Source organism: Haematobia irritans, chromosome 1 (assembly GCF_050003625.1).
Source record: "Haematobia irritans isolate KBUSLIRL chromosome 1, ASM5000362v1, whole genome shotgun sequence".
Taxonomy (NCBI): domain Eukaryota; kingdom Metazoa; phylum Arthropoda; class Insecta; order Diptera; family Muscidae; genus Haematobia; species Haematobia irritans.
In genome coordinates this window covers 122,921,832-122,935,613 of record NC_134397.1, presented here as the reverse complement: position 1 = coordinate 122,935,613, position 13,782 = coordinate 122,921,832, and the positions used below count along the sequence as shown (strand labels likewise).

Below are 13,782 nucleotides of genomic sequence, written 5' to 3'. Positions count from 1 at the left end.
TATTGAAATTTTTAATAACCTAAATATGTACCTGTAGCTTTATTATGCGATCATAGAGTGATGTCATACCTCTCGTTCCCAAAAGAGTCTTATTCATTAAAAATATTCCACCATAGATTGATGAACGAACAAACGGACAGATCGACAGAAGTAAAACCATTTGTAGCATTTTGATTTTGTTGGTGTTTATTTATTTTTTGGTATTTTATGAATGCCTTGTTTTGTTTATGGTTCATGTGATCATCATAACTTTTGTTAGGTTTTTTTTTTTTTTTTTTTTTGAAAATATCCAGAGTATTTGTCATATTTAGGGAATACACACCTCTGTCGATGTTTGAGTAATGGTGCGAATCGTAATTTATTTTTTTTTCTAAGGTGGTTAAAACCTAATTATTTCTGTAAATAGTGTTAGCAAAATGTTCTAGTTAATGAACTATTTCTAATAGCTTTCAGTTTAGGAAATTTTTATTGAATCAAGTAATTTTTATTATTTTATACAAAAATTTAATTAAATGGAAATAAAATGGCTAAACTAATCTGATGAACATTTTTCCTTTATTTTCGAAGGTATTTTTTCTGCATGAAGAGGGTTGAATTCTATATAGAAACCATAATAAAATTAATTTATTTTTAAGGCCAGTATTATGTTGACATTATAAAAAATCCATTTTTTCACGGTTACTTTTCTTCAATAACTTATCTTAAAGAAAATAAGCTTATTTAATTGTTGCTTTGGACCATTCCCCACCAAGTTATAATAAAATTTGCCAAAAATGTTATTCTGGTTTTGCAGATTTATTTTTTAATACCGACCTTTATTGCAAAAAAAAAAATATATATATATATATATTTTTATTTAGTTTAATTTTATTTATTCCACACTGAAAAAAAAGCATACTCGGTTCCAAAGATTTTGTCTTTACTTTAAAAAATTTGGTATTGATTCCGAGCCAAAGAAGCGGAGAATACAAGTAAGGATACTTTTAAGACACAATTCTCTTTTAAATTTAGGTTTTGTATACTTGCTTCTAGGAATCAAATTTTAATTTTTCACTTTCTCAGCTTTTTTTCTTCATATGCTATCAAAGTCCTTTAAAAACGAGTTAACGGCAACTTTATTTTCCAAATTAAGACTCGACTTCCAGTAGTAATTATGCTATGTATCAAGTAAAAAGCATCTTGAAAATAAAGTTTTGAAAAACATGTCCTATATTTGAACGATTTTTGGCTTTGTAGTCAAGATGCAAAAAGACAACAAATTTAAAGACAATTTCATTAAATTTAAAGAATTTTTCTGAATTATCAAAGTCAAGTTGACCTTAGCCTATAAATTTTTTCTTTCATGTTAAGATACCCAATTTTAAGTCAAATCACTTAATTATAAGGACAATACGACTTCATTGAAAAGTTTATCGACTTTTGGACAAGGAAAATAACTTTATTTTAGAGAAATGCGTCTTCTATGCTAAGCAAAATTTGTATTCGTATTTTAAAGACATGAAATCTTTGACCTCACGACAATATTTTTTTTAGTGCAAGTATGTTTTAAAAACGTTATGAACTACTCGTAATCTTGGAGATAAAATTCTACGGCACCATAATGAATGCCGGGGTAACATTTAAAATTTAATTTTCATGTTTTTTACTTTTTATACACTATCTGTTACATTTGCGACATTTCATTTTCCAACATTTAAATTTCCACATTAAAAAGTCCAATAGTGTATTAACTGTGATTTATCCCAAAAAAACTTCATAGGCAGTGAAAAAAATGCATGGAAGCGTTTACAAAACATTTTTGTAAAAAAATTTAATATTTTTGCTGGGATATACCATACGCTAAAAATTTAGAGTTATTACTCTCTTTTACAACATTGTATTCAAATAATGTTTAATATATTTCGTTTTTATAAATGTCTCTGCATTAAAAGTATATAAAATTTAGAAAACAAAGAAATCATCACATTTTTTGTGTTGTCAATATTCACTTGTAGGTGAAGAAATAGACGATGGCTGTAAGTTTTATGTATTTTTGCGATTATCTAGTTAACTATAGTAAATGATTAATTCTTGTTGCTTTCCGTTTTAATGAGATGTTGATGCATGGTGTTAGAACTCGTACCTTTTAAGCTTATAAATGCTCAGCGAAGATACACTCCAAAAAAAGTTTATTTGGATCAAGAGATTTAGTCCTTTTCCTCCCTGTATTGCTTCCAAGATAAAGATGAAGGCTATATTTGAACCTTTATTATCTTTAATCCAAATATCCAATATTTCTGTGCATTTAAAATGATTTTTCCTTAGATCAAAAATGATTTCGTCAGTTTTAAGAAATGTTTTTCTTACTTCAAAGACATACGACTGTAACCGAAATTTCTGAGATATGTGTCCTAAATTTATTGAAAAAATATATATTGTGAACTTTCGTTTAATATTTTTTTATTTTAACGAAATGTACCCTTAATAATGTCGTTGTCCTAAAATTAAGGTTCTGCAATCTTTCATATTACATAGAAAAAATACGAATGCGTTTTTTGCTTAGCATAGAAGACACAGTTCTCTGATATTAAGTTTTTTATACCCTCCACAATAGGATGGGGGTATATTAACATTGTCATTCCGTTTGTAACACATGAAAATATTGCTCTAAGACCCCATAAAGTATATATATTCTGGATCGTGGTGGAATTCTGAGAAATTCTGACCTCCGGAGCCTCATGGATGAGCAAAATTCATCCGATTCGGTTGAAATTTGATACGTGGTGTTAGTATATGGTCTCTAACAACCATGGAGGAATTGGTCCATATCGGTCCATAATTATATGTAGCCCCCATATAAACCGATCCCCAGATTTGACCTCCGGGCCCCTTTGGAAGAGCAAAGTTCACCCGATCCAGTTGACAGTTGGTACGTGGTGTTAGTATATGGTCTTCAACAACCATGCAAAAATTGGTCCATACCGGTCTTAATTATATATAACCCCCTATTTAAACCGATTCCCAGATTTGACCTCCGGAGCTGTTGGAGGAGGAAAATTCATCCGATCCGGTTAAAATGTGGTACGTGGTGAAATTTGGTACATAGCGCTAGTATATGGGCGCTAACAACCATGCCAAAACAAAAAATTATTTCTACACTGAAAAAACAGTGAACCCTTTTCCATTGCAAAATGAACTAAACTGTAGTAATATTGACCATGATTTAGCCCTTAAGATTTTTTTCAACTTGTCTAGTTTATAATTCTCTTAAATTTTAGTTCATCTATAACATTGTAGTTTAGTTCATTTTTACAACACCATAAGATTTATATACCCTTACCAAGTTAAAAAGTCAGTATTATATTGTTTTACTTGCTTATTTTGTGGGAAACCCGATAATAAAAATTGGTTAATAGTCTCTTTAAAATGTCGACGATTAAACTATTTTTAAATCAATCATTCCACAGTACAGAGAAATTAAATAATTAAAGGAACAACAAACCGTTTTACTATTATGAAAATTTCCATACATTAAAATTAAACTTTCTTTAAGCAAAAGTACTTTATTATAAAAACTTATTATGAAAGTTCTTAATACAATGTTTTTTGTGAATAAAAATTATGACCACGTGGAACAGAGAGTAGTTCATTTGAACCCGCTGTTTGGACATTTTGACTTATCCTTTTTTATTCATCGTAGGTAATTTTTTCACATATCTTGCTGGAAAAAATGGAAACAATAATGAAAATGTAATGTAATGAAATATAATTTTAATTCTTCATTTTAGCTTGTTACTTACCATATTTGGGGGCATTTTATCGAATGATGTAAGGAATTCAACTTTTCTTTGGAAAACGTATCTCATAAAATTGGTACCTGAAACAATTAGAGAAATAATGAAGTATTCTATATAAACTCATAAAACTGTGTTGTTATCGATGTGAAGGATATAATAAAATAAATATTCTAGTTGAAAGAAAGCCAGAGTTTTAATATAAAACTTACCAATTCTCTATTAAATTATACGCTGAGGGGAAATATAAAAAGTTGTCCAAATTTATTTGGGCTATTCTGAAATTAAATATTTATTTTTTACATTAAATAAAATTATTAAATAGGTTTCCAAAAAATCTAATGAAAAAAATAATATTTTGCATAAAAAACCAAATATTCTGGTTAAAAGAAAGTTAAAGAACTTCACTATTAAATTACAAGCAAAGGAGTACTAACATTTTTTTCAAATTTTTAAGGGGTTATTCTGACATTAAATATTTGTTTTTTTACATTAAAATATTACATTAGTTTCCAAAAAAATTGATTAAAGAAATACTAAAATAAGGTATTAAAAATATATATAATTTTTATATAATTTTGATGATAAAAAGGTCATCAAAACGTAAATATTCTAGTTGAAAGAAAGCCAAATTTTAAAAGAAAACTTACCAATTCTCTATTTTCGAACCCATCTGGAGTTGCTCTGAAATTAAATATTGCTTTTACAACAAAGAAAAACATTAAACTGGTTTCCAAAAAAAAAATAATTAACAAATATATTATATATATTTATATAATATATATTATTATATACATAAAAAATATTATTTTTAAAAGAGAGCCATATTAAAAAAACAATACTTACCAATTTATGGCTAAACTATACGCTAAGATATAACAAAAATTTTCCAAATTCATCTGAAATTGAATATTATTTTTTTACATTGAATAATAAAAATTTCAATACACTTTCAATTTCAACATATTTTCCTAAATATTCTTAATAACTTTTCTCGAAACTACCGATAAAATATTAAAAACTTTCATTTAAAAGGTTTAATAAACAAACACCAATATATGTCTCAAAATTCCAAAATATTTCATGCCTTGATATTCCCTTGTTGCATATTAAAAGATGCAACAACCCACGCCAACGCCAACTATACAACTGAAGCATGCCAAACAAAACCAAGCAAAGCCAAAACATTCCTACAACAACAAAAACACATGTGCCTTTATTGAAAACAACACCTCATCCAGCCAATAAACCATCCAAGAATAACAAACACACACACAAACCACTAAATGAACCAAAATAAAAACAACCCCACGCTCATGTATACACAACAAAACTCAAGTAACATCATCTTTACATTAATCACATTCCACTATGCCAATAAAGATCTCTGTACCATGCATTAGTTCATCGCATCTGCTGACAATTTACTCTGAGAATAATATTCGTAAAGGCACACCAGTTTATGAACGATGAAACGTTTAACTTAAAATTTGCAAAATTTTCATGAAATGTTATCTACCTTTTTTGACGAAAATGTCTATAAATTTAATTACATGTGAACTAAAAATATTTCATTGGGTAATTTTTTACCAACAATTATTAACTATAGGAATTGTCAGTAAGAAATTGCTATCCACTTTCAAGTTCATTTTTCGTAAAAAAATATTTTCTCATACAAAAAAATCTTGTAGTAAATTGCACTTATTATTTAGAAAATACTTTACATTTCACAAGTAGTTTTATAGCATGACAAACGAATTTTTAACTACCAGTTAAGAAATTTTTTGAGGAAATTTCCATCGTATTTTGTAGGCCATGAACTAAACGATTGCTACTTAGAATTTGTAAAATTTCCTTTCGTGTAGTTAATTTTCGTTGAAGATACGAAAAATGAACTAAAATTCTGGAAAATTCTTGTAATAAATTATTGTAAAAATCTTCTTAAATTTACGAGACACTTTTTTTTCTGTGTATAGAACATTTTGTCAAAATTTTATTACTATAGAAAATTTTGTCAAAATGTTATTACTATAGGAAATTTTGTCAAATTGAATTAGATACGTATTTAATCGGCTTTTTATACCCCCCACCATAGGATGGGGGTATATTAACTTTGTCATTCCGTTTGTAACACATCGAAATATTGCTCAAAGACCCCATAAAGTATATATATTCTGGGTCGTGGTGAAATTCTGAGTCGATCTAACATAAGCATGTCCGTCTTTTGAAATCACGCTAACTTCCGAACGAAACAAACTATCGACTTGAAACTTGGCACAAGTAGTTGTTATTGATGTAGGTCGGATGCTATTGCAAATGGGCCATATCGGTCCACTTTTACGTATAGCCCCCATATAAACGGTCCCCCAGATTTGGCTTGCGGACCCTCTAAGAGAAGCATATTTCATCCGATCCGGCTGAAATTTGGTACGTAGTGTTGGTATATGGTCTCTAACAACCATGCAAAAATTGGTCCACATCGGTCCATAATTATATATAGCCCCCATATAAACCGATCCCAGATTTGGCTTGCGGATCCTCAAAGAGAAGCAAATTTCATCCGATCCGGCTGAAATTTGGTACGTGATGTTGGTATATAGTCTCTAACAACTATGCAAAAAGTGGTCCACATCGGTTCATAATTATATATAGCCCCCATAGAAAGCGATCCCCAGATTTGGCTTGCGGAGCCTCTAAGAGCAGCAAATTTCATCCGATCCGGTTGAAATTTGGAACATGGAGTTAGTATATGGTCTCTAACAACCATGACAGAATTGGTCCATATCGGTCTATAATTATATATAGCCCCCATATAAACCGTTCTCCAGATTTGACCTCCGGAGCCTCTTGGAGGAGCAAAATTCATCCGATCCGAATTTGGAACATGATGTTAGTATATGGTCTCTAAAACCATGCAAAAATTGGTCCACATCGGTCTATTGTTATATATAGCCGATCCCCAATCACACAAAAATTGATCCATATCGGTTCATAATCATGGTTGCCACTCAAGCCAAAAATAATCTACCAAAATTTTATTTCTATAGAAAATTTTGTCAAAATTTTATTCCTATAGACAATTTTGTCAACATTTCTATAGAAAATTTTGTCAAAATTTTATTTCTATAGAAAATTTTGTAAAAATTTTATTTCTATAGAAAATTTTGTAAAAATTTTATTTCTATAAAAAATTTATTTAAAATTTTATTTCTATAGAAAATTTTGTCAAACTGATCGGTATTTTTTAAGTTAATATATACCACGTATGGACTTACTTACAATATGCAAGACGGTGTTAGGAGATAAAATGTTAATCGAAATCGTCGTTTGTGTCCTAAATTTTATTGAAATATAAAAATTAAAGTAGGAATTGAAGTTAGTTCAAAGACATGAACTAAATCAAATTTTCCTTAAAGTAAAGAAAACCATTTTTGATTTAAAGAAATTGTCTTTAAATTAACTGATATATTGAATCTTTAGATTTAAAATAAGCTTTAAATATAGCCTAAAACCTATTTTGAAGATCTCATTGAAGTTGATCCAAATTTGCACTACTTCCAGATCACAATGTGGGGATACAAATTACTCTTTGGAAGCTCTTTTTGGGTCATTAAATATTTTCGGATTAAATATAGCCAAAAATAAAGTATTTCTTTCATTTGGTAGTTCTTCGCAAAAATTTGTATTATTTGGATTTTTCAATGTCTTAATCAAATTAAGATTTAATTTTTTCATTCTAAATTGAAAATTTTCTATAAGAAAAGACCTTCATATATTTGAAATTGATTCCATTATGTTTTCCGAAACTCATTAACGATTGAATAAAAAATTTGTTTTCCAATAAGAAAATATTGGATATTGAATGTGCTTTGATATTTTTCTTGGCTGTCGCCTGCCATCCTACTAAATTGTAGGTGCTGTCTATCGATTGTCTATTAGTTTCTTCCATTACTGAAGGGGTGCTGATGCCTCTTTTTTTTTTGTTTTCATTAATGAAACCAAAGAACAAATATGGTTCTTTGCTCAATATTCTGGCGGGGAAGGTTTGTACAAAGGCAGATGATATCATGGTCAATTTTTGTAAAGGCAAATCAATTTGAAAAGAGCGAAAGGAAATTTTATAAACTGGCCAACTTTCTAAGCAGTGTTTGTTTACTTTAGCCAACCATGAAGATTTTATTTACATTAATAAAAATAGAGGGTCAAAAGTGAAAGGCGAACTTTCAATAGTAGACATTTACTAACATTGAAATAATTTGTCCCCAAAATAAAGAACTTCTGGTATGGTCACATTAGGCAAATATTTGACCAAAATGAGTGTCAAACTTTTTTCCAGGACCAATTTCGAAATATTTGGATACTGTTTTGTAAAAGTACTCCTATCGTGATATCATATACCCAAATTGAGCTAGAAATGTGGCGACGAATTCTCTTTTGCTTTCTGTCAAATATTTGTCCAGAGTGATTTCTTGACCTTAAAATATGAATGCGAATTTTGCTTAGCATACACCGAAAAAAATTGAACTGTTTTATAGGAAGAATGAACTACCACGCACGAAAATTGAACTAAATTTTACTCAACATTTTGAGATTTCCACAAAGCGTTGTTAAAACCAGGAAATTTTAATGCCCTGTTGTACTTTTTAACTGCAGTTCACGAAATTACATCATCTCATAGAAGAAAAAATTAACTAAAAGTAAAGAAGAAAATCATTGGCGCCAAATCATGACCATTTTAACCATACAGTAGTTTATTCTAACTATTTTTGGGAATCGTACGAAAATTTTCATTTGTTTTAGTTCATATTGAACTTATGTGTACGGTCATTGAACTTTATACGTACGTTTAGTTCATAAAATTTTTGAGACATACTTAAAAAAAGTAAGATTTCATTAAGCAGTGGAAAATTTCGATAGAAATAATAAAATTTAACTACAAGCAAATAAGGTCGCAGTTTAAGTTCGATCGTCCCCAAATTTGGCATAGGGTCGTTTTTTGGGACAAAGACACTCGCTATTGAAAAAATCGGTTCAGATTTAGATATAGCTGCCATATATACTTATCACCGATTTGATCATAATTCACGTATTTATGAACCGACGTTCTTCAAATTTTGTACATCTGAATGTTTTGTCAGTCCCGTCAAAACTGCCAAATATCAGCTAAATCAGATTTATATATAGCTCCCATATATATCTTTCGTCCGATTTGGACTTATATGGCCCCAAAAGCGAGAGTTTTGCCATGATTTGCTTCACAGTAAGGGACAATGGACGTCGACTTTAGACTTTCTTTACTTGTTTTTTTTACTAATATAGACCAATTTCTTTGAATGATTATTAAAGAGCATACACTGACTGACACGTATCGAATTGCAACCGCATCGGACGAAATTTGTTCCTTCACGAAGCTCAGGAAACCAAATCCGTGCACTAATTTTTGCACGGTTGTTAGAGAGCATATACTTACATCATGTACCATATTTCATACCAGATCGGAAGAAATTAGCTCCTTCCAGAGGATCCGAAAGTCCTATCTGGCCCTGAGTTTACATGGGGGCTATATCTAACTGTGGTTCCGATATGGTCCACTTGCAATACCATCCGACCTACATTATTAACAACAACCTATAGAACCGATTTAGATGATATTTCGCAGGTTTGGTTGATACTACGGAAGGTTACCTTTTGCTAAATTTTAGTAAGATCGGGTGATAAATAATAGTTTTATGGCCAGATTTGTGAAAATCGGGCGATACATATATATGGGAGCTATATCTAAATCTGAACCGATTTCGATGATATTTGGCAGGTTTGGTTGATACCACAGAAGGTTACCTTTTGCTAAATTTGAGTAAGATCGTGTAATAAATAAGGGTTTTGTGGCCAAAGTTGGGAAAATCGGGCGATACATATATATGGGAGCTATATCTAAATCTGAACCGATTTCGATGAAATTTTGCATACTTGAAGGGTGATGAAAAATATTACTTTGTGCCAAATTTGACGATAATCAGTTAGTGAAAAAGCATAACGTAACCCCATTTGTCGAAATCGAGCGATACATATATATGGGAGCTATATCTAAATTTGATCCGATTTCTTCCAAATTCAATAGCGTTCGTTCTTGTACTCAAAAACCACCCTGTACCAAATTTCATCAAAATCGTTTAATAATTGCGACCGGAATCCTGCGAACAACAAATACATGGACAGACGGGCAGAGGGACGGACGGACACCAAGCGTTAGATCGACTCAGGAGGTGATTTCGAGTCGATGGTATATATTTTATGGGGTCTAATAATATTTCTGGTAGGCACATTTTTTGGCAGATCAAAGTTATTATACCCTGACCACTATGCGGTTTAGGGTATAAAAAGTGATGGAACCGTTTTTAATTGTTAACTAAAAATCAAATCAAGCAAAAATCGATTTTTTTACTCAAACTAAAAAAACTAAGTCAGTTAAGAAAGTAATTGAAAATAGTTACGTTTTTAATGAAAAAATTAATTGAGTTTTGCAGTCAACATCAAAATTTAATTGAAATTTGCTAATAAAATCAATACAGTTTTAATCAAGGTCCTCAAAATAATGCCAGATGTGCCTAACGTAGTGGATTACACTTTGGCGAGTTCACTTTTCGACAAAAACTTTGAGACTCTAATCCCCAACAGTGAGGCGTGGTGTACACAGACCCCGGAGAATAAAAGATATATAGATTTCTATACTGATGACTCCAAATTGGATGGACAAGTGGGTTTCGGAGTATATTCTAAAGATCTGGAAATTCGAATAGCGAAAAGATTACCTGATCACTGTAGTGTTTTTCAGGCTGAAATATTAGCAATAAGAGAGGTGGCGAATTGGCTGAGAAGTAATGTTCCATAAAATGTGGGCATTAATATATACTCAGACAGTCAACCTGCAATAAAATCCTTGGACTCTGTGTTCCTCAACTCGAAAACGGCCATCGACTGCCGCAAATCTCTCAATGAGATGGCTGAGCAGTACAATATTCACCTAATATGGGTGCCTGGCTATAGGAACATACCGGGGAACTGCGAAGCGGATGAGTTGGCAAGGCTAGGGACTACCTTACATATTCCAGGGGAACTAGAATTTGTTGGTATGCCCCTAGCTACCTGCAAGCTCATGATGCGTGAGAAGGCTGTTATGATGGCAAATGTTCGATGGGAGAATTGCAAGGGTTGTAACGACACCAAGCAAATATGGCCCCATTTCAACTTAAACCGCACACTAGATATGCTAATGTGCTCGAGACGTCAATATCACTCCTGATATCTGCTATAACGGGTCACTGCCAGATAGGCGATTTTGCAAAAACTATTGACTATTGTATGAGCTGTCATGATGCGGAGGAAAAAGAATCAATTAAACACCTCTTGTGTGAGTGTCCTGCATTTTGTGTAAAGCGCAAGCAACTTTTAGAAGCATATAGCTTCAGATTACTGGCGGATCTGGAAAACGTTAACTTAAGCAGTCTGCTAATGTTTTTGGAACAATCTGGTTGGTTCAACAAAGAAAAATAATCAAGAAGGTTCAGCGGTTAAAACTAGAAGTGCCCATATGTAATAGGTACTTTTAGTTAATGTTGTATCACAATGGACTGAATAGTCTAAGTGAGCCTGAATCTTAATCGGGCTGCCACTTTAACCTAACCTAACCTGAATCAAGGTTTTTTTAATGTCCAATTAACATTGTGATTGATAATATAATTTTCGTGATAGAAGACATTTAAATTAAACAATTAATTGGATAAATTGATTTCGTGATTGAATCAGAAAAATTTATCTATCTTTAGGAACAAAAAGTCCCTTAGCGAACAGTTTATCAACTTTTAGCCAAGTAAAAAATCTTTGCGTCAAATCTATTAAAGTCGAATGTCGCTGAAAAAAGGGCATATTATCCTTAATTAAGAAAAAAAACATTGGTGAAGTCCAAAGCGATGTTTCCATATGCTATAAATGCAATGAAGGTTATGAACGAAAAAACTAAACAAATTTTACAGGAATTAAATGTTTCATAAGCTCAATTTTACTCAATACTAACAACAATATCTTTCTGGTTTATTCCATTTTTCTTACAGATTTTGTAATATGTCTTATGATATTGGTGGCGGGAATCTCCATAGTCTGGAGTATATCGATTCATATATTATCGGGCGATTTCTACAATGGTTTCATAGGTGCCAAATTAGCATTTCGTGAAAGGGATTTCACCCAAATGGACAATAGCGAAAAGGATCTATTCTATCATGATTTGGGAAGAATCATCAATGAGACATATACCGAAGCTGCCTTAGATGATATTAAACCAGATGCCTTAATAATGCCCCTAAACAATGACGCAGATAAATGTGAGTGTTGAAAATCTTAAAATGTTTATGCGATTAGACTTTAAAAATCCATTTCGTTTTGTTTCAGTTGCCACCAAAAAACCTGTAGTTCGAAAAATTTCCCATGTATTTCAAACTAGAAATTCAAAAGTACCTGACACACCCTCTATCCAAACAGATGAGGATGACGCGGATGATGAGGGTCATGAGCTATCGACTAAAGTGCCAAAAGATACATTTTATATAGAGAAGGATCGCAAATATTTAGCACATAGTAAGTTTGATAAAAGCTGTGAGGATTTGTGGGAATTTGTCTTATTATTATTTGTTTTTTCAAATGTTCAGTGACAATTGATATCCATCAGACTCGTTGGAATCAAAATCTTGCCGTGCAATATATTTATGGATTTCCATTTCTATCGGAAATTGTTGCCATTATATGGACTGCCATGTGTTTCATATATCAGTCGGGCGTCAAAAAACAATGGTAAGTAGATATCGTTAAAAACATTACCGATATGTAATGAAAAAAAGTAAAGCTCTAGTTTTTCATTTGTATAGTACGAGGGCGGTTCGGAAACTTCTTAGCCTATCAATGAAAGAGAATAGTTAGTTTTTCCAAAATATTTTTATTTTTTAATATAATCTCCTGAAACTTCAATACACTTAGTCCAACGCTTTTCTAGCAATTCTATCCCTTGATTAAAATAGTTTTCCTCTAGGTCTTCAAAATAGTGGTTGACAACTGTAATTGCATCTTCATTTGAGGTAAAACGCTTTGCCAGCAAGGATTTTTTTGATTTGGGCACAAGTAAATGTCACTGGGGGCTAAATCAGGAGAATAAGGTGGGTGGTCAAGCAACTCGTACTTTAATTCGTTGATTTTAGCCATTGTTAAAACACTCTTGTGCGCTGGTGCGTTGTCTTGATGAAAAATTATTTTTTTGTGTTGTAAGCAAGGACGTTTTTCTCGAATTTGTACATTTAATTGATCCGAAAGGTTGCAATAGTACTCTGAATTTATTATTTTACCCTTTTCCAGATAGTCAATCAATAAAATACCTTTGAAGTCCCAAAAAACCGTTGCCATAACCTTACCAGCCGATTGAATTGTTTTTGTCTTCTTTGGGGCACTTCCTCCAGCTTAAGTCCATTGTTTGGATTGTTCTTTTGTCTCTGGAGTATAGTGGTCTCATCAACAGTTATGAAACGTTATTTGTTATTTCGCTTAAAACGATCCAAACAAGCTTGAGAAATGTTCATTCCTATGCGTTTTTGATCGACTGTCAACAAATGCGGCACTCATCTTGCAGAAAGCTTTTTCATCTGTAATTCTTCATGCAAAATTAAAAGGGCTCGATCATTTGAGGTGCCCATGATTTTAGCAATTTCACGCAGTTTAATTCGTCGATCATTTAATACCACTTTGGCTACAATTTCTGTTGTTGTTGCTGTTTTTGGTCTACGTGGTTCATATTCAATGCTTGTACGACCACGTTTAAATTCAGCAACCCAATTTTTTTACTGTTGCATATGAAGGAGCACTTTCACCTAACACATTCACCATATCATTATAAATTTCTTGTCCAGATAAACCTTTTTATGTAAATATTTAATGATGCGTCTTTTTTGAACACCTGTTTCTATATGAA

The 13,782-nt window shown here is 31.6% G+C and overlaps 1 protein-coding gene across 6 annotated transcripts in view; it reads left to right on the top strand.

The window, feature by feature from the left end:
• The window catches only part of LOC142221773 (uncharacterized), a 68,281-nt gene that overhangs the window by 49,035 nt on the left and 5,464 nt on the right, over window positions 1-13,782 (top strand). For all 6 annotated transcript variants that reach the window (XM_075291575.1, XM_075291571.1, XM_075291570.1 and 3 more), the window contains 3 exons: window positions 11,882-12,151; window positions 12,219-12,404; window positions 12,476-12,617. In XM_075291575.1, the coding sequence (XP_075147690.1) occupies window positions 11,882-12,151; window positions 12,219-12,404; window positions 12,476-12,617 (598 nt within the window). The remainder of the gene's footprint in view (window positions 1-11,881; window positions 12,152-12,218; window positions 12,405-12,475; window positions 12,618-13,782) is intronic.